Here is a 20,956-nt window from a genome sequence, read left to right as displayed (position 1 = left end):
GAGTCCATTTTCTCATGCTACATTCAAGATTGCTTTTTTCCTGTAACTTTTCAGTTTACTATATGTGGTGCTGAAGTGAGCACAGCTTTTCAGTTTCATTATAATGTGTTTCAGTGTTGGTCTCTTTGCATTTACCCTAATTGGAGTTCATTCAGCTTCTTGAATTTATATATCCATTTTTTTGCCTCAAATTTGGAAAAATTTCAGCCACTATTTCTTTAAATAGGCTCTCTATCTCTTTCCTACTTCTCCTGGGTCTCCCATAATGCATAGATAGACTTTTTGTAGTGTCCTGTATAGCCCATAGACTCTCTTTACTTTCCATCATTCCTTTTTTTTTTCCATTCCTGTGACTCAGTAATTTCACATGATGTTTTCTAGTTTGCTGATTCATTCTTCTGCTTGATCAAATCTTTTTTTTTTTTTTTTTTGCTTGATGAAATCTGAAGTTGAATCTGTTTAGTGCATTTTTCAGTTTAATCATTGTATTCTTCAGCTACAAAGTTTATTTACCTTTTTTAAAAAGTGTTTTTGTGTCAATATTCTTATTTTGTTCATGCATTATTTCCCTGATTTCATTTAGGTATCTTTTGTCTTGTCTTTTAGCATCTTTAGTAGAGCATCTTTAGAATTATTATTTTAAATTACTTCTCAGGTAATTCATAGATCTTCATTTCTTAAGGGTTGGTTGTGGTGCTTTATTTTGCTCGTTTGATGGAACCATCTTTAACTGTTTCCCTTTGGGCCTTTTGATCTTTTGAGATTAGGGCATTTGAAAAGACAATGATCTCTTTTAGTGTGTTATTTTTTTTTTTAAGTTTTTGTTTATTGATTCTTAAGAGACGGGGGGGGGGTGGGGCGGGGGCGGGGGGGGGTGGGGCGGGGGCGGGGGGGGGGGCGGGGGCGGGCTCGGGCCTCCCCTCCGCGGGGCGGCGACCCTCCGCGCGGCGGGGCGTTGAGTGTTTACCGCGCGCCCTAGTAACTGGCGGGCGCGCGGCTGGCGGCGCGGGGCGCGGGCCGCTGGGCGCAGTGCGGACGCGGAGCGGGGCGCTGCAGGTGAGTGCGGCCGTTGGGCGCAGGGCGGCCGCCGGGGACTCGCCGCCGCCTCTCCGCGCCGGGCCCCGCCGCTCCCGCCCGCCCCGCGCAGGGGTCCTTGCAGCCTAACGCGGCGGGGTTCGAGCAATGGGGGCCTCTCTCGCCCGCTCCCCTCGTCTCCTCGGGCCGCGGCCCGCCCTGTCCCGGCCCTCTCCCTCCCCTCCCCTCCCCGCAGACCCCCTGCCCGGGCGCCTCCTGCTCCTCGGCTCCCGAGCCGAGCCCCTCTCCGCGGCTCAGGCGACTCCCGGCGCCTCCCCGTCCTCCTACCCTCCGCCCCTGCAGCTCGCCCTCCTTCCACCTACCGTCCTCCTCCCTGCGCCTTCCTGCCGGCGCCCCCTGCCCCCTTACCCCTACAGACTGAGCTCCGGCTCTAACTAACGCCTGTCGCCGTCTGCTCGGTGTTTTCACGCAGGCTTTAAGTGTACGTGGATTCAGGGCCCTGCACATGCCAGTTCTGAAATTCTGATTTTTCTGTAGCTTCATCATTCCCAGAACGGCACGTGTATGCGCCGACTCCCAATCTGTGTTACCAGCCACATTTCTAGATCTCAGCGTGGATGCTCACCTTCCCTTAGCTCTGTTTCTGCTCAAGCGTTACAGAAATTATTCACGGACGGGTTTCATTTTTTTTAATGCTACGGGAAGCTTGCAGCTAATCCTTAAAAAAGAAAAACAAGCTGTGTTACAGTGATTTGATTCGGACAGAAAATGAGTAGAATAATAGACAAAATGAATATAAATGATTTTCCATTTATGAGAACACGTGCACAGAAACTTTTCTCCATTTAATCATTAAACTTTTCAACAGTCGCACCTTAATTCAAAGATACTTACTACATATTCATGTGTATTCGTTGTAACTGTGGTTCTTAGGCCAAAAGGACTCCTGGATTGGCAGTGGGTAGAAACTGGGGAACAGCCTGTTTTGATTAAAAAAAAAAAAATTTAGTTTTGTATTTTTACCTGAGTTACACAGACCTTTTTTTTTTTTTTTTTTAACACCCCTGGGACTAGTGGAATAAATACGGTTCTCCTGCTAAATGAGGCTATTAGAAATGTCCTAGACTTAACATGAAAAGCTTTAGATTACACTGTTTTCTTTTTGTAATTTATTCACTTACGCCTACAAAGTACTTCTTTCTCTTTCTCTGTCCGTCTCTCTTTTTTTAAAAAAAAAGATGTTATTCATGAGAGACACAGAGAGAGGCAGGCTCCTCACAAGGAACTGGATGCAGGATTCGATTCCAGACCCAGGATCATGCCCTGAGCCAAAGGCAGACGCTCAACAGCTGAGCCGCCCAGGCTGTCCCTCTTTCTTTCTCTCTCTGCTCTCACTCTCATTTTTAAAGGCTTTTTCTACCTATCTTGTTCAAGATTTTGATACACTTTTCCCCCCTAATAATATTTTTTGCCTTCTGGGTTGTCCCAGACCCTCCTGAAATTTTCTTAGACCTCAAATCAAGCCTGTTCATTGTTGCAGCTCCTGCCTTTCCAGATTTAGAAAAACAATTTGAAGAGATACAAACGTGTTATTTTTGTATAGACATTTATCATGATGAAGACCTTTTTGCATTTCTTAGCTCTTTTTAAAGTGTCTTTCAGGAAGTTGCTGTATGGGGTGTTGACTGCTGCTACAGTCTTATATAATCTATGTATGTCCACATTTTCCTTTTAAAAAGTACAAGAAGGAAATGATACACATGTTGTAGTTTTATAAGACCACTGAAACAAGTGGTATGCTTAAGATTAAAAATAAATTGTGCACATAAGACTTTCTATATGTGATAAAGCTGTTTGCACTTATTCTTAGCTTGCACTTACTCTCTTAATACTGGCAAACTCAACAGTGTTACTGATGTAAGCATCAGTACAGGCTTACATGTTTGGAATCAAGCAATAGAAACAAACTACTAGAATACTAAAATAAATGCACACAAAAAAATCTGTACCCTAATTGTATATATTTTATAATTGTATGTATTTGTATATATAAGTATATACACAGATATAAAAATATATATACCTATTTATGTACACATATATCAGCCATTCTTAGCCCTGAGAACTATCATTTTTTATAACAAATATTTTGTAATGCCTTCTTTGCTACTCCAAAATCAAAATCCTAGGTAGTAATTCTACATGTGTGCATAGTTTAAATGTAGGATAGGATATCTTTAAATGTAGATAGGATATCTAGATCAGTGGCTCTCAGTGAGGCAGTACTCATAACTCAGAAGTATTATTAACCATATTTCATTATCAAAATGATATTGGCTACTTCCTGGGACCCCAGGATCATACCCTGAGCCCAAAGGCAGACACTCAACCACTGAGCCACCCAGGTGCCCTGATGTCTGACATTCTTGGTCCTCATCACTAAATCCCAATGATGTCCCCTAACTGTAAAATAAAGGAAAATCAAAAGGTAAATAATTGCAATACAGTAATAGTATGTAAATGCTCAGGTACCACTACACTAGAATATGTAGTGAAGTAGTCAGGTGCTCCAGCCTTACATAGAATTATATACTGTGAATGCAGTAGCTCCAAATGCAGGCTGATGTAAACACATCATTGAAACTTAAATTGTGTGACCAGCATGGCCATCAATGGTGTGATTTTCCAAAATACTGAGCTCTTGGTAGACTTCCATATAAGACAGAATATATACAACCTTCCTTCGACTTACATGATAGTTGCAATCCTGGAAAATTCAGTGTATGTCAAAACTGTGGAAAAATTACTTTGTGATTGTAAAGTGGAGTTAGATTCTTAGCGCAGGTATTACTTATCTGAAGTTTTTCGCCCACCAGATGCCTAAAGAGTGTAGTATAATTCTGTCTGGGGACTGTTGTGCACATTGCAGGACATCAGACATTATTTTTTAAGAGTTTATTTATTTATTTATGAGAGACAGAGAGAGGCAGAGACATAGGCAGAGAGAGAAGCAGGCTCCCTGTGGGGAGCCTGATGCGGGACTCAATCCCAGGACCCGCTCCTGGGACCCCAGGATCACACCCTGAGCCAAAGGCAGACTCAACCACTGAGCCACCCGGGTGCCCTGATGTCTGACATTCTTGGTCCTCATTACTAAATCCCAATGATGTCCCCTTCCTATCATTTTGATAATGAAATATCCTTAATAATACTTCTGAGTTATGAGTATTGCCTCATTGAGAGCCACTGATCTAGATATCCTATTACTAGATTTAGTGCAGTACAAAACCCAAAATCCCCAAGTCATTTCCGAAGGGTCCTGGTACTTCGGAGCTTTAGTAATAATGGGGGAAAGCTAATTCTATTCTATATTTAACTTTATCACCATTCTAATATTCTGGAAGGAAGCCTTTCATGATCCTATTAGTGAAAAATCAAACAAATATAGACTATCAGGGAAAAAAAGGCCTTAAATGTTCACAGTGAGAACTTGCTTGCTAACTCGGCTTTTACTCAATGTTGCAGATAATGTTCTCTTTTTAAAGAAAGTCAGAATAACAGAGTTCAGTTTGACAGCATGGTTCTAAATTATGCACTGCCCAGCCCAGAAGAGCCTTTGGCTCCAGCAAACCTGTTGGACCAAAGGCCTTGATGCCATCTTCCCCCAGCTCTTCCTTCCACTGTTGGGAGTTTTCTGTTTCTGTTTTCTGCCCAGTTATTTGAGCTTTTCTTTCTGGGGCCCAGGGAAATGAGAAAGTTATTTGCTTAGGGCAAATAGATACTAGAAAATCCAAGTGCCTGTCAGTTTTACTTAGAGCTAGCCCAGTAAAAATGAATATTTCTGTTGCATTAAGGAGCAATTTGATGATTAAAAAAAATTGACCACTAAGATTAAGAAGCAGAATATGTGTTGGATGGCTTAAAGGCTTGAAAGTGAGAACGGTTCCAGGAAAAAGGTGATTGCCATCCTGTGTTTCTAACTCCTTCCACTCTGATGCAGGGTGTGTGGTGAGCTCAGATCTGAGCATTGACTGAGCATGGGGGTGGCTCTGACAAGGTCTGCACAGTGGACTGCTGCTGGATATGGGACCAGAACCCTGGAAATTACTCCACTGAATGAAGTGATATTGAAAGAAATTGCGATGTTTGTGGAGAGTTTTATCTACAAACATCCTCAAGAAGCAAAATATGTTTTTGTAGAACCACTTGAATGGAAAACAAACTTGGACCCCTCAGCATTTGAATCAGGATATATTGTCAGGTAAGCTGGTAAAGAGCTTCTAGAGTTTAATGTCTTTATTGTACATATTTTGATAAATGAGTTGTAGGTTTTGGGCAAGTAATTTAACATCTGTGAATCTCAGAAATATTCTGACCCAGGAATTGCAATCAGGAGGCACTCTGCTGAAATCTGGGAACATTCTGTTTAGCACAACAAAATTATGTATGTATGTATGTATGTATGTATGTATTTATGAGAGAGAGAGAGAGAGAGAGAAGATGAGCAGGGGCAGGGGCAGAGGGAGAAGCAGACTCCTGGCTGGGTAGGGAGCCAGCCAGACACTGAGCTCTATCCCAGGACCCTGAGATCATGACTTGAGCCAAAGGCAGACCCTTAACCGACTGAGCCACCCAGGCGCCCCTAATTATCTTTCTTTCTATCTATCTATCTATCTATCTATCTATCTATCTATCTATCTATCTAGATTTTATTTATTCATGAGAGACACAGAGAGAGAGGCAGAGATACAGGCAGAGGGAGAAGCAGGCTCCCTACAGAGAGCCTGTTGTGAGACTCAATCCCAGGACCCTGGGATCATGACCTGAGCTGAAGACAGATGCTCAACCACTGAGCCACCCCGGTGCCCTGGCACTCCTAATTTTTAAATTTTGATTTGAATTTCTTTTGATAGGGGATGCATTCTTGAGTTCACCACACTCCAACAATTGTTGTTGCTTTATGTTTGGGCTTTCCACTCATCTATACAACCCTACAGGTGTCAGTAGGCATTGGTTTTGTGACCTCTGCTATAGGCAAAATCCCTTCTGGTATTAAAATCTATTAATTCCTGGGGAGTGGTAAATTTCCCTCAATATATGGGAGAGGCTAATTAGCAATTAGCATTGTCCTGAAATGAGAACCTTCCAAATCTGAGATTTAAGAAAAACCTACCTCTACCTCAAACAGGGAGCTGTCAACTTAGCTCTAGAGAGCTTAGATAAAAAATATATATGTATTTATATAAATGTAATCATAATTATATAGGAGTAATTGACATTTGCATATGTAAATCTTTTTTGTTGTTTTGGTCAGCTTCAGTTTATTTTCCACTTTCAGGCATCGGGATCCTCTTTTCTGCCACCGTGTTCCTCCTTAATTTTGCATATGAACTTTTAAAGTGTGACAGTATCAAAGACAGGTCACTAATCAGTCAAATCTTCTTATAGATGCCTTTTCCACTTTTTCCCTTTGGGATTATTTGTGAGAATAAACTCTGAATTTCATTTTTAGTACTGAAAAACCTTTTTTGAACTGTATTTCAGGAGTGTTTGGTTCTGTTGTCATGCTCTACCTTCTCTCTGAATTTCCTGAAGCCTTTTTCTAAAATTGTATTTTATTTCTAACTCTGCCTATGGTCACTTCCTCCCAAAGTGCTTGTCATTATTCATTGCTCCCACTTAAGTTCAGTGTAGTGTCACATGTTGTTTTTTCTAACCTTTGAAAGATGAACTCATCTGCAAAACCATATAGTTCAAAAACATATGAACTACTTAGTACAGAGATGGATTTAAAGCAGATGTCATAAGAGTATCAAGAGCGTCATTGTATCTTACCTCTATTTATTTTGTGTTCCAAGGACAAACTTGACCACATCTGCAACCTACTTAGGTGGGCTGTTACACATACCTCAATCATATCACTGTTTCTCTTTCTTTATCCTTATCCAATTGCTTTTTGCTCTATTTCCATTCTTATACCTCTGCATACAGTCTTTTTTTTTTTTTTCATACAGTCTTTATGCATAGAGGTCCCTCTTAAGCAGGAAGTCTCAACATTTTGGCACATATATGTTTTGAACCAACTACCTCTTGATTGTCTTCCTTCTGTCAAATTTACTGGACATCTTTTCCTTGGGCCAGTTTTTCTATCCATTATTCTTATTTCTGACTTTTATTGGTGATATCTTTGATGTCGGAAGGGAAAAGAGGGTCTGAAAGTAACATTTGTTGTAGTTGAAGGAAACCATGCCATTGTGGCTGGATGAAAACCAGGTGGGTACTGATAGTCCTGAAGAAGGCAAAGGATACAGCTGAGATTTTGGTAGTTATGGAAAATTCTAAATGTTTACACATCCAAGTCTTGACCACTCCCCTTGCTCTACGCCCACCCCCCCAAACCAAAGAACTGTCAGCAACCCATAGCCACTTGGTATGCTGTGTCCACCAACATAACAAAAGTGATATAGACCAGAGATGCCCTCAATGGCTGGAAGAACGTACCATTAAAAGAGTCCCGGCTACCTCATTCTTTGCCCTTTTGTACACATGCACTGTTCTTGCTTAGGCTGCTGGCCCTTAGGACACCTTTTATTCATTTATTTAAAGGGTGGAGGGTCAACTGCTGTCCTTTCAGATAGGATTCAGCTCTGTAAGTCCACATAAATATGGATACCTAAGTCATCATAAAGGCTTTGAGTTTGGAGCCTCTGGATGCATTTCTACCAAACCACAATATTATTGGATGTTTTAGGATATTTCTTCTTCCTCTTGGGACTATATGTTCTCTCAGCCTTTTGTTCCAAAACAAGTCAGTTTTATTTACATGGAAAGTCTGTTGAAGTAAGTAAGCTACCCTCTTTTGTTGATCTCTTTTATATTCGCACTTGAGGCCTCATTTCTCATTTGATGTTGCACATCTCCAAATGTACTCTTTGCGGCAGTCCTTAAAAAATTGATCAGCCTTCTTCTGAATTAGGCTAACAGACATCTGACATTGAAACTGATCTGCTCATCACGCACTGAAAAAAGGTTTTACATGTCGTCACCCATCTTCTTTTGTGCAGATCATTGTTGAGTAGATAGGCATGGCACTGTCCACATGTTAGATGACTTACTCTTTTCTTTTAGAATCATTTCCAATGTACAACCCTTCATTCTATAATAACACTGGTCATCGTCTTTCCGTGTTCATTGTTTTGGGGAAAATAACTCCACTTTCATTCTAATGGAAATCATAGGTCTCCTTGTATTACCATTTTCAATTGCTTTTGTTCTTATCAGACAGAATGAGATAACTAATCTTTCTAAAACACTCCAGAATGAAACCCAAGTCCACTGTAAGCTAAGGACAAATGACACCCTTCAATGATTAACACCATATGGTGGTGGTATACAGAGCTCAGTTGCTTTGACTCATTAGAATGTAGCTCAGGAAATATAAAGACTGGATAAGTGTTCAGAATCACTTAGTGACAATGTTATTATCAGTTCTTTTCTTTTTTGGTAAAATTACGATTTTGACTCATGTCAGCTTTAATACTGTGATAGTTTAGCTTCTAATGTCTCTCTGCTGTCTCAATGATATGTCTGAGTTGGGACAAAATTCTCTCCTGGTAGGAGTGCTGTGTAGATGAGGAGTTGAGCCCCGAGCAGTGACCCTCTTCCCCCTGTCCTGCCCACCGCCCTCACAATTCATACCTTTCTGATTCCTAGTTTTCTTTTGTAAATCTCTACAGGCATCTTTTTTATTGTTGACTTCCCAATACTCCTTGGTAATGGGCATTGTTTGATCCTTTTACCTTCTTGTTCTAGTTCTCTTATCAATGTCATGAAGGATCAGTTACATGATCTCTGATCTTAAAATTGTATTGTTTTATGAGATGATAATTATTATGTTTTGGTAAAACTTCTTTTCTAAAAGATTTTATTTATTTGAGAGAGAGAGAGAGAGAGCAAGCAGATGGGGGGGTGGAACAAAGGGAGAGGGACAAGCAGACGCCTCACTGACTGTGGAGCTCAACCAGGGCTTGATCTCATGACCCTGAGATCACGACCTGATCAGAAACCAAGAGTCAGACACTTAACCAACAGAGCCACATGGGTGCCCCATATTTTGGTGAAATGTCCAAGTTATGCTATTAAAATCGATGGCCATAACGTTTGTTACTTGAGCTCTTTGTTTTTTGTTCCTGAGAATTACTAACTAGTTTTGCAACTGTAGCTTTATATCTCTTGTTATTTTTTAGGCTCATTTATTGAGTAATTACTATGTTCTGGACACTAAACTAGACACTGGGGATGAAATAAATGTGACATTTTTCTGCTCTCTCACCTTATAGCATAAAGCTATAGTATTTTCAGCTGCCCTCCACAATTACAGTTTGAAAGTCTTTTGATCAGGTCAGTGGATTTCATTTGCAGCACATTTATCTTGACCTCACAAGATGGGCATAGTATTTTTTCTTTCCAAAATCTCTTTCTTCCAGTATTAGAAACTGCAAACCCCGAAACAAACCTGCTCTTCCACATCCTCCCTGGAGCTGGCATTTAGTTCCTACTGCTTTGCTGAGTTACAGGCTTCAACTGGTGGGAGCAATGAAATATGTGTCCTGTGCCCTTGACTTCTCCCATATCTTACCAGGAGTTTCACCTTCTCAAGTTCAGTGGCTTGATATTGTTGGCATTCAGTCAGCTTATAACTTAGTCTTGTCATCATCCACTTAGCACATGTGACCAACCCGGCACAGACCTTTAAGAAATCTCAAACCTGAAGACATTATTCCAAAAGCTTTATTTTAGAGAAAACACACATTTTGTATACAACACACATCACTGGTCAGCCTAGAAATCTTCTATTCATTTATTCCTCTTCTATTTATTGAGTACCTTCTGTGTACAATTACTATGTAAGTTACTTCCTATGTGAGTTACTATGAAAGTTACTGCTGGAAGAACAGTGGGAAAGCCTGTAAAAGTCCCTGTGTTAGCCTCCTATTGCTGCTGTAACAAATTTTCACATACTTCGTGACTTAAAATAATGCAGATTTAATTTCTTAGGGTTCTGGAGGTGAAAAGACTAAAATAAGTGTGTAGGGTTAAAATCAAGGCGTTGGCAGGGCTGTGTTCCTTCTGGGGGCTGAAGGAAGATCCATTCTTGTCTTCTCCAGCTTCTGGAGGCCACCTACATTCCATAGCTTCTGGCTCTGTGTTACTCTGAACCCTGTTTTCATGTCACGTTGGCTTTTCTGACTTGACCCTCCTGCACATTTCAGAATAGTCTTCCCATCTCAAGATCCTTAACTTAATCCATCTGCATGGTCTCTCTTGCCATGTAAGATAAGGCATTTGTGGGCCTCGGGTGTTAGGATGTGGACATCCGTGGCAAGCCACTAGTCTGCCTCCATGATCTCTATCTTCTTCCTTTTCTAGTGAAATCGTGCTGGTAGTACATCTGAGTCTGAGTCTGTCAGGTTTACTTTTTCTGATGAACTGGCAATACACCACATCTGTTTATCTGCCTTACAATTTAAAATATGTTAGATCAGGTCTTAAGAGGAGAGCAGTTTTTCCAGGGATATCCATATCTAATAAAAACCTAGGTAGCTTAGTTAATGTTGTACGTGGTAGAAATCTATAGAAATATGACTGCCGTAAAAACATCTTAATATTTCTTAAATGCTGACCTAAAAAAATAATTAAAATGGGCAGAAAGACAAATCTAGGAGACCCAGAAATTTCTGATCAGGAAAAGTCCATTTAGAAAAACTGCTTATTATCCTAAAGTAAACCAAATTAGGGGATTTGGAGTGGGAAAACAATCCACAGAGGGAACCTAGTTTGTCTCTCTCTCTTTCTCTTTTTTATAGCTTTTTGTTCATAAGCACAGAGTAGCCAAGAAGATTTCTAACCACTAATTACTGTGGTGTAAACTTTATAAATAAAATAACTTTAGAAATCCCCAAAACATGAATGGTCCTGTAGAACCAGTGATTTTTTTAAAGTTGTCCAACACATTGTTAGAAAAACAAAACCAAAAACTGTGATTGAGTTCATGTAAGTATTCATGTTCTTCCTGGGTATATCATGTTGCTAACTATGGTTGCTAATAAGCCTGGGAACTTAGGGATCTGAGTGTGGACAAATGAGGAAAAGACATGAGCTTTTAACAAGAAGTACTTATATTTTGTGTTTTATAATGAGCCAGAGGGATGATTTGTCAAAATGTCTTATGTTTAACTTCACTAGCATCCAGGTAACCTTAAGATTTTATTTATTTATTTATTTATTTTTATTTCCTAGTGAAACAACAGTCAAGTCAGAAGAAGTTGATAAAGATGGGCAGCCTTTGTTGTTTCTCTCTGTGCCACACATTAAGATCAGGAGCTTGGGGCAGCTGTCACGTTTGCTGCTTATTGCCAAAGACAGAAAGCTGAAGGAAGCACAGGCTTGTATCAAAGGTGATATTTATGCTCCAGTCTATGACTTGAACTTTTAGAAACATAATCATGGGGGAGGGGGAGTTGCAGTCTCTTGAAAAAAGTTCCGTGACCTAAAAGGCAAAAAGTCCTATGTTCGACTTTTTAAAAATGTCATTCATTTTTCTTGGCTGAATGTCATGCTCATATCAAGTTTCTACTTTAAAATGAAAGGCCTAATACTTTACCACTAGCAAGCTTCTAGATTTCTAATTTTAGCATGTGGTTTAAAGAGAGGCTTCCTCACTTCTGGAAAGACCAGAGGCCTGTATCCTCTAAGGTCTACACAGGAGAGAAGACAGATTAGTGGGGCCTGCACCAAACTCCACCCTCTACCCTCAGGCCTGCTGTGACGGATGATGCTCGGTTTCCTCTAAAATGTATGCAGCAAAGATAGCCCAGAGTAATCTCACTTTCCATTGGTCTCAGTAATGTTCCTTTGTAGGTTGCATAGCTTTGTGGAGGTAGTTACATTCACTCAATGGGAAACGTTTTCCTCTTCATTAAGGATGTAGATTTTCATTATTGTCTAAGCATCTAACATGCGTAAAAGAATGTGACCAATTGCCTGGAGCAATTGTTTTCTGAATTTTTCTTATGAGTAGAAATACCTAACAGTACGTAATGGTGTCATATACATGTTTTGCCTGTTTGGAATCATGTGACTAGAAGGACTCAAGCATGAGGTGCCTGGTCTTGCCTCTAATCATTCTTTGCTGTGTCTACTGCTATGACGTGGGAAGATGAACCTTTAAAAAAAATATTCTTTAGGATGTAAATCTTATGAGATGCCTGGGTGGCTCAGCGGTTAAGCGTCTGCCTTCAGCCCAGGGTGTGATCTTGGAGACCCGGGATCAGAGTCCCACATCGGGCTCCTTGCCTGCAGCCTCCTTCTCCCTCTGCCTCTGCCTGTGTCTCTGCCTCTCTCCCTATGACTCTAATGAATGAGTAAATAAATAAAATATTTTTTTAAAAAAAGATGTGAACCTTAGGACAGCAGCCTTTTCTTCTCTCTTGCCTACTCTTCATTATTAGGCTATCTATCTATCTATACCTCATAGCTACCCTGCTGAGGAGGAATGAAATCTTAAGAGTAAAGTTGAATTCAAGGAGGTTGGTAATAGCATTAATTTCAACTTAGTGCATGAACTTAATACATAGACTGGCTGCTATATATCTAGTTTGGCTAAATGTGTATCCTTTGCTGCATTTTGTCCTTTCTGTAAGAGCTCTAGGTACAACTCTTAGTTTTGGGTCCAGATTCCATGGTGCAGGGCAATTTGGGGGGCAGGTTTGTGTCTTTCCCCAGAATTCATATAATACCTTTTTCCATGAGTCTTAATGAGATGACTGCTGTAAGGATGATTGAGATGCTCAAAAAGTAGATGATTCCTAGATCTCTTTTCCCTGCCCCTCCCCTTGTGTGTTTTTTTCTAAGAAGCCCTAAGCCTTTTCTGCTATTTCCTGGTGCCAGAGTCCATCTCCCACTGCAGAGTTAATGCCATCACTGTGCTTCTCTCATTTCAATCAGGTGGAGCTTTCTGAACTAGTCCCATGGGCCTCCTTGTTCAAATACATATATATTTCATCTTATTTAAATTCCTCCTTTCCAAATATGGCTTTGCCCTCTTCTTCCTCACTTGCAACTACATGGTTCTTTGGCTTTCACCAAATTCTGTTTTAACCATCTCTAGAGTCTACTTTCACAGCTATGTCAGCCTTGATCATGAATTAGTATTGGAGTTTTTCACTGTAACTTTGGTATGTATGTGAGTACTGGCCAGATTTGTTTTTCCAACTTGAACATAAAAAGGCATTGAAAATATAAGCATTGGGATCCCTGGGTGGCGCAACGGTTTAGCGCCTGCCTTTGGCCCAGGGTGCGATCCTGGAGACCCGGGATCGAATCCCACATCGGGCTCCCGGTGCGTGGAGCCTGCTTCTCCCTCTGCCTATGTCTCTGCCTCTCTCTCTCTCACTGTGTGTCTATCATTCATAAATAAATAAATAAATAAATAAATATTAAAAAAAAAGAATATTTCTTAAAAAAAAAAAAAAAGAAAATATAAGCATTTTGAGGGATCCCTGGTGGCGCAGCGGTTTGGCGCCTGCCTTTGGCCCAGGGCGCGATCCTGGAGACACAGGATTGAATCCCATGTCGGGCTCCCGGTGCATGGAGCCTGCTTCTCCCTCTGCCTGTGTCTCTGCCTCTCTCTCTCTCTCTCTCTTTCACTGCGTGCCTATCATAAATAAATAAAAAAAATTAAAAAAAAAAGAAAGAAAATATAAGCACTTTGAACAGGTGGAAAAGACTGGTGGTAGATCTTTAGACTGAGAAAACCATGCTGTTTTGGAAAGAAAGCATTTGTGAACACTAAGCCTCAGTGGTTACATACACACACACACACACACGTACACACACACAGTTCTAGTGATGATTCTTCTAAGGAGACCAGTATTTCTCTATCTTCAAATCAATTCTGGATACACTAATTGAATGACCATGCTGGACAATGCCCTACAGTCAATTAAAAAAAAAGAAAAAAAAAGAATGTCTTGTTCTTTGTCTTATTAGAGATATGATATAGATAGATGATACTGCAGTACAAGGTAGAGAATCTCAAGGAGTACAAGAAAGTTCCTAAATGCAGTAGAATCTGAGAAGTTGAGATTAATTCAAATTGGGTCCATGAGAGAAAGCTTAATGAAGGAAGCACATTTGGGTGGGCTTCAGAGGACTTGTTAGTCATTATTTTTCTTACAACAGAAGACAAGAGAATCATTTTTATTTATTTACTTGTTTGATCAGCTAACAGAGATCCTGTAACAAAAATCCTGGGTTTGGATTATAACACGGTGAAAGAAGACACATCCACAGTAAATATTCTTGATAAAATTACCAAAGATGAAGATCCTGAGAGTGAGATAAAGATGAAGGTTGGCATGCTGCTTAAGCAACTGGATCTGCACCTACTGAATCATTCTCTAAAACGTATTTCATTGTGAGTCTTTTTAGAAAAAAGAAACCTCTAAAAGTTAGTTACAAAAAATGCTTTCAGAATTTTTTTAAACATACACAAATTATAGGAGTTGTTATTGATTTAACAGTAGATTTTAGGGTATTGCATGGATATTTCTAATTCTAAAATGTAAAGATTTACTGTTAGCTTTGCTAGAGCTTTCTATGGGGTTTCACCTGATTCTGAGGACATGAAGTGGCCTTGTTATTTTCACTCTCCTCAGACAATTAAATAGATGGTTAAATAGTAATGCAAATATCATGTAGACTTTGTAAGGTTTAAAACTTGTTCATTTTTGTAGTTTTTTTTCTAGTATTATGCTATTACCACTAAGAAATGAAATGAATTTTTAAACGAGTTTATTTAATGTTGCATTAAATATGAATCACTGGTTTCTTGATGTCTTGACAGTGTTGTAAGGCTATAACACAGCTAAAACTAACTGCAACATTTTTGTTGTTGTATAATTTGACTACAATTTTAATTATAAAAAGTGATATTCCTCCTCCCACCAGCCCCCCCCTTGCTAAAATGGTATATTTTCATCTGTTTTCTGGAGATTCTCTTTTAGAGTGTTAAAATGCATTTCTTATCATTCATTTCAGACAAATCTGTTTAAACCCAACAACTGTTAAGAACGATATAGAACTGCTGAAACATTTCTCAGGAAAAGGAGAACAAACTGTCTTGGAATCTATTGACTATACTTCAGGTTTCTATTATTCTCAGATTTGCTTTGTGTTATGTAAAATAATTATTATTTCCAAATGCTTCAATAGCTACATTAGGATTGAGTATTTGAAAAAAACTGTAATCATATTTATTTCTTTTTAAAGATAACATATTTTATTTTTCAGAGCTCCTTTTAATTGATCGATAATTGGTTTCAGATTATGAATTTTCAAATGGATGTCGAGCCCCACCTTGGAGACAAATTCATGGGGAAATTTGTTACGTGCTGGTAAAACCCCATGATGTTGAAACTCTGTGTGTTACTTGTAGTACAGAAGGAGTATTTTTAAATGGCGTAAGTAATTTTTTAAGAACCATGTTGTCTTTGGTGCTTGGCTCCATCTCTGTAAATGCAGGCATGTCTCCAGGACTGAATGCTGATGGCCACAGAAAATGCGATTCTGTTCTGTTGGGTTGAAGCAGATCCCTTTGCTATGTGTTTGCTGAGCAAATCCAAAACCATTTCAGAATGAGCCTCGGTGTTCCCCATTGCAGGTCATTAAATCAGTCTTCTAAGAAATGACCGTCAAAGGAACCCATGCCACTTTATAAAATGAAAACCTCTGTAACGATCAGTTCACTGATTGATTAATTAATTAATTAATTAAACAAGTATTCGGGCAAATAAGAGGTGGCTGAGGTAACACAGAAGCAGTAACTATAGCTTTTGCCCTAAGTGTTGAGAGGACAAAGGGAAGGAATTAAAATGTGGGAGCTTGGAGGAAGCACCCCCAAGAAGCTGGGACCCATGTGTCTGGGGAGGGAGCACCACCAGGCTGTGCTGGTTCCTTAGGGTCTCAGAAGATGTCCTTGCAGAGCTGGGACTTAGACCTCTGAGGAGGGGACCCTGCTTACATTGGTTATGGTCCCTTGGGAGTTCAGAGGGGGGACTCCCACAGAGCTGGGATCCATATCTCTGAAGAATGGTCGCTTCCAGGCTATGCTGGAGCACAGGGGGTCTCATGAAACTGGCACCCAGATGTCAGAGGAGTACAATGCCCAGGAGCTGGTACCTCAGGAGCTCAGAGGAGAGGATCTTTGCAGAACCAGCAGAGCTGAGACCCAGACCTTGGAAGAGGGAGACCTGGTTGGTTTGTAATGGGATTCTAAGGAGTTGTAATGAGCCAGGTTCTGGGAACATAGGGAAAAACCCCTGGGAACTGGAACCAACTGTTGCTACTGGAAGCAGCTGCCACTGCCAGGGTTCACTGCTGGGGACAGGGGACGAGGAGCTGGGAGCAGTCCCTTTCTCCCTCCTCCAGCTTTACAGTCTTCCTTTTACTTGCTGCTAACTGAAGCTGACTAGGGAGAAACACAGCATTCCAGATTCCCACCCCTGAGCACTAAGCAGGGTGGTGGCCTTCTGAATCTTCCACATGAACACATTTTATTTTTTGTCTCATACCTGTTCACTGAACTTACTAGGTGGTCAGCTTTCCCCTTGGCAACCCTGCCCTTGGTGTCTTCAATGTAATGTGGGGCCTCACAGGCAATATCTGCAGGGAGAACCTAAATCCTTAGTGGGGATTCCTCATCACAGGGGACTGTTGGGAGAATTGCTACCTCTTGGTTTGGATTGGCTTCAAAATGTGAGTGCCACTTTCTTGATGACCAGCAAGCATCTCATCTGACTTGCCTTATGGTGCATTTCTTCTCAGCATGATCTTCTCAGATTATATCTGCACAGAGGGGGGAGATGAGCTAAATATGATTTAGCCTTTGTTTTGTTTTGATACTCTAAGAAAGTGAAATTTCCAATCAGAAAATAAGAGACTTTGACCTTCTAGAGTGGGGCAAGGACACTTTGTTCCTATCAAGAGCTACTAATCTACATATACCTTTATTTGATATGGAAATATCTAAGTGTTCCTCTCAATTTCAAGAATGAAAGATAAGGAACATGATTCAATAATTACGACAAAATGCATGGCACGCCTGAGTTATATGGGTGTATATGATGTTTTGTGTATGTGTGTGGTTACGTATATATAAAAAGCACACTATGGGTTTTTATATATACATTTGGTTAAGGCAGAGCCAAATCTTTTCTATTAGGATAGGTGACGAAAGGAAAGAGACAAAAAGAAAGAGGTATGGAGAAAAAGGTTGGAGTGTCAGGTGCTTACATGGAGGTTGTAACTCTAGAAAATAATCCCATAGCAACCTCTTTACACACAGAACAAGAACAGAGTGTGACAAATGGAAACAAGCTTTTCTATGGTGGCATTCTAATCTTGGGACCTTTTATGACTTCATCAGATTCTCTTGAAGTCATAATGTTTTTTTGTGTGTGTGTGTTTTGTTTTTTTTTGCATTAGAGGAGTGCAGAGGGAAGGAAGCTCTCCATTCTTTGCTAACTAGCAAAATGCCCTACATGCATATAGGAGGTACTCAGTAAAAGCATAATGGATGGATGATGGATGGGTGGATGAGTGGATGGACGGACAAATGGATAACTTTAAGAAGGAAGAATTCTGCCCATATTTTTGATGTATAAAAACTGCCACATGGATCCTCAAGAGAAGAAAACAATATGTGGCCTTGGGTTGTGGTGTATTGATCAGGTTCAAATGCTACTACATTAATAATTGCACCAAACTTTTTCTTCCAAAGGGCAAAACAGAAGATGAGGGGGAAATTAATTATGAGAGAAAAAGTGAAATTTATAAAGACCTTGTCACATTTTTAAAAGAAAAATCGGCAAAATTTTCAGAAAATATGTCTAAACAGGTAAGTTTACAGAATCTTGAAATATCATAGCATAGTGTTACTTGACATGTTACCTTCTGTTGAGAATAATTCTATTTTTGGACCCTGTTTATAATTTTTAGAGAGTTTTTCACAATATATTACATAAGAAATATTATAAGTGGAGTACTTCAAGGAAGTTTCTGAACCTCTTTAGGTAATAGGTGTAAAATATGTCAGATTGCTTTCTAAAAAAGCACTTTTTATCTTTCCTTTTGAATTTATAATGCTAAGAACAAAGCAGTCATCCCTGTTAATGAAGCCTAGATGTTTTGATTATTTTTATCTTTTCTGGGCATCCCATGATTACTAACTAGTTGGATTGTCTCAGTAAGTGTGTCAACTGCATATGCATAAGAACTGTACTTCCTCTGTGTCTTGCATGGTTTTTGAAATAGTTTTTGAGGTGGACAAAGGAATCAGTTAATACAGTTATTAAATCTTGATTGAAGCTGATGTGGGTAAGAAGCAATATGCAAGAAATACTAAAGTGATACACTTAAGCCCCAGGCTGATTCTCAAGATGATGTCAATTCCACAAATCCTACATCAGACAGTTTATCAGATCTGTTATTTTCCTTCTGACACTGCCACTTCCAGAGCACTCTATTTTCTTACTATTCTGCTGCTGCTCTTGTCCTGAAACGTCTCTCTGTCATCATCCTGTGAGTTTTTTTCCCCTGGTGTTTGATCACCTATTTCCTGGACTCTAGTTTTCCTTTGTTGTTGTTACAAAATACCTGTACAAAACATAAAATTTGTCATTTTAACTACTTCGAGTGTATCACTGAGTGGCATTAATTATGTGCAGCCATTACTACTGTCCATTTCCAAATCTTTTTCATCATCTCAAACTAAAACTGTTCCCATTAAGCAGTAACCTCCTCATGCCTACTTCCCCAGCTCCTAGGAACCTCTAATCTACTTTTTGGTTTCTCGATTTCTAATCAAATATAAATTTGCCTTTCCTAGGTATTTCAGAGAAGTGGAATCGTAAATTTGTACTTTGGTGCTTGGCTTATTACATTTAGCATAATATGTTCAAGGTCCATCCATGTTGTAGCATGTGTCGGAACTTCATTCCTTTTTGTGGCTGAATAATATTCCATTCGTGTATATAACCACATTTTGTTTATCAGTAAGTCTATTGTTGGACACTTGGGTTGTTTCCACTTTTTGATTATGGTGAAAAATGCTATAAATATTGGCTTACAAGTAACTGAGTCCCTGTTTTAATTTTGGAGGTTACCTAGGAGTGGAATTTCTGTGTCACATGCTAATTCTGTATTTAACTTTTAGAGGAAGTACCAAACTGTACCTAGATTGAACCATTTTATGCTCCTGTAGAAGGATTCCAGCTTCTCCACATTACCACCAATACTTGTTATTTTCTGTGTGTGATTGTGTGTTTTTTTATGATAGATATCCTAGTAAGTATGAAGTATGGTATTCCATTATAGTTTGGATTTCCATTTCCCTAATAGTAATGTTTAGCATATTTCCATATTATTGGGAATTTGTATATTTATTTTAAGAAATGTCTATTCAAGTCCTTTGCCCATTAAAAAATGGGTAGTCTTTTGTTGTTGAGTTGTAGGAATTCTTTATATATTGTGACTATTAATCCCTTATCAGATAGAATATTTGCAGATATTTTCTCCCATTCTGTGGGTTGTCTTCACTCATCTTGATAGTGTTCTTTAATGCACAAACATTTTTAATTTTGATAAAGTCCAACAAATACATTTTTTCTTGCCTATATTTTTGGTATCATAAGAAACCATTGCCAAAGCCAAGGTAATGAAGATTTGCCCTGTTTTCATCTAATAATGTCATGGTGTTATCTCTAAGTCTTTGATTCATTTTGAGTTAAGTTTTGTATAGGGTGTAAGTAAAGTAATGTGCAATTTAATTCTTTTTGCATGTGGATATCCGGTTTTCCGGGCACCATTTGTTGAAGAGATTGTTCTTTCCCCATTGAAAGTTCTTGGTATCCTTGTTGAAAATCAATTTGCCATAGATGTAGAGGTTTATTTTTGGACTCTTTATTCTATTATTTTTTGTCTGCCCTTATACAAGTCCCATACTATTTTGATTATCTTTGTGGTAGTTTTGAAATTGAGAAGTATGACTCCTCAAACTTTGTTCTTGTTTTTTAAAGACTGCTTTAGCTATTTAGGTTCCCTTGACTTTTAGGTTTGGTTTTACCATTTTTGCAAAAAAACAGCATTAGGCTTTTGATTGGGATTACATTGAATTTATAGATTGCTTTGTATAACATTGTTGTCTTAACAATATTATTTCTTCCAATCCATGAACGTGGGGTGTCTTTCCATTTGTTTTTGTTTCCTTTAACTTTTTTTATCAGCAGTGTTTTATAGTTTTCAGTGTCTTCTTTTGCCTCCTTGGTTAAATTTATTTCTAAGCATTATATTCTTTTGGATGCTATTGAATGGAATTGTTTCCTTAATTTCCTTTTTGATTGTTCACTGCTAATGAGGAGAAATGGAACTGTTTTTTTTTTTTTAGTGTTGAAATCAGATCTGGCTTTTGAATGTGAAATTCAAAATCACATCCTGCAACTTTACTGAATTCATTTATTAACTCAGTTTTTTTTTAATCTTTAGGTCTTTCTACATAAAAGATCATGTCATCTGCAAATAGTTTTACTTCTTTTCAATTTGCGTGTTTTTAAATTTCTTTTTCTTTTCTTTTTTTAAGATTTTATTTATTTAACAGAGAGCGAGAAAGAGCGAGCGAGCAGAAGCAGGGGGAGTAGCAGGCAGAGGGAGAGGGAGAGGCAGGCTTCCTAGCCTGCCCGGTGCCGCTTAGATTTCTTTTTCTTGTCTAATTACTATGGCTAGACCTTTTAGGATTTTGCACTGAATAGAAGCAGTGAACACTATCTCCATATTTATTCCTGATATTGGGGGAAAGCTTTCAGGC

General features: G+C 39.2%; 1 protein-coding gene and 1 long non-coding RNA gene across 20 annotated transcripts in view; one reads left to right on the top strand and one right to left on the bottom strand.

Annotated features, from left to right (window-relative positions):
* LOC140629411 (outer dynein arm-docking complex subunit 2-like) overlaps positions 1 to 20,956 on the top strand; it is a 272,107-nt gene that overhangs the window by 34,349 nt on the left and 216,802 nt on the right. For 14 of the 18 annotated variants that reach the window (XR_012027242.1, XR_012027241.1, XM_072818875.1 and 11 more), the window contains 6 exons: positions 5,036 to 5,296; positions 11,335 to 11,492; positions 14,320 to 14,512; positions 15,136 to 15,242; positions 15,421 to 15,557; positions 17,876 to 17,992. Coding sequence is in view for 16 of the 18 variants with exons in the window: in XM_072818875.1 (XP_072674976.1) it covers positions 5,073 to 5,296; positions 11,335 to 11,492; positions 14,320 to 14,512; positions 15,136 to 15,242; positions 15,421 to 15,557; positions 17,876 to 17,992 (936 nt within the window). In the remaining 2 variants the exon portion in view is untranslated. Of the gene's footprint in view, positions 1 to 991; positions 1,057 to 5,035; positions 5,297 to 11,334; positions 11,493 to 14,319; positions 14,513 to 15,135; positions 15,243 to 15,420; positions 15,558 to 17,543; positions 17,650 to 17,875; positions 17,993 to 20,956 lie in introns of those variants that run through there. The other 4 variants (XM_072818872.1, XM_072818877.1, XM_072818882.1 and 1 more) reach the window with 4 other exon arrangements.
* LOC140629417 (uncharacterized) lies at positions 15,447 to 17,479 on the bottom strand. 2 transcript variants are annotated; one of them, XR_012027247.1, is made up of 3 exons: positions 17,389 to 17,479; positions 16,276 to 16,941; positions 15,447 to 15,705 (listed from the first exon to the last, which is right to left on the bottom strand). It is a non-coding gene; the product is annotated as an uncharacterized lncRNA (long non-coding RNA). The 2 variants fall into 2 exon arrangements; XR_012027248.1 differs by having other exon boundaries at positions 16,826 to 16,941.

Source organism: Canis lupus, assembly GCF_048164855.1.
Source record: "Canis lupus baileyi chromosome 5 unlocalized genomic scaffold, mCanLup2.hap1 SUPER_5_unloc_3, whole genome shotgun sequence".
NCBI classification, from domain to species: Eukaryota; Metazoa; Chordata; class Mammalia; order Carnivora; family Canidae; genus Canis; species Canis lupus.
The sequence above is the reverse complement of the archived record's forward strand: the minus strand, read 5'-3'. Positions and strand labels throughout refer to the sequence as shown.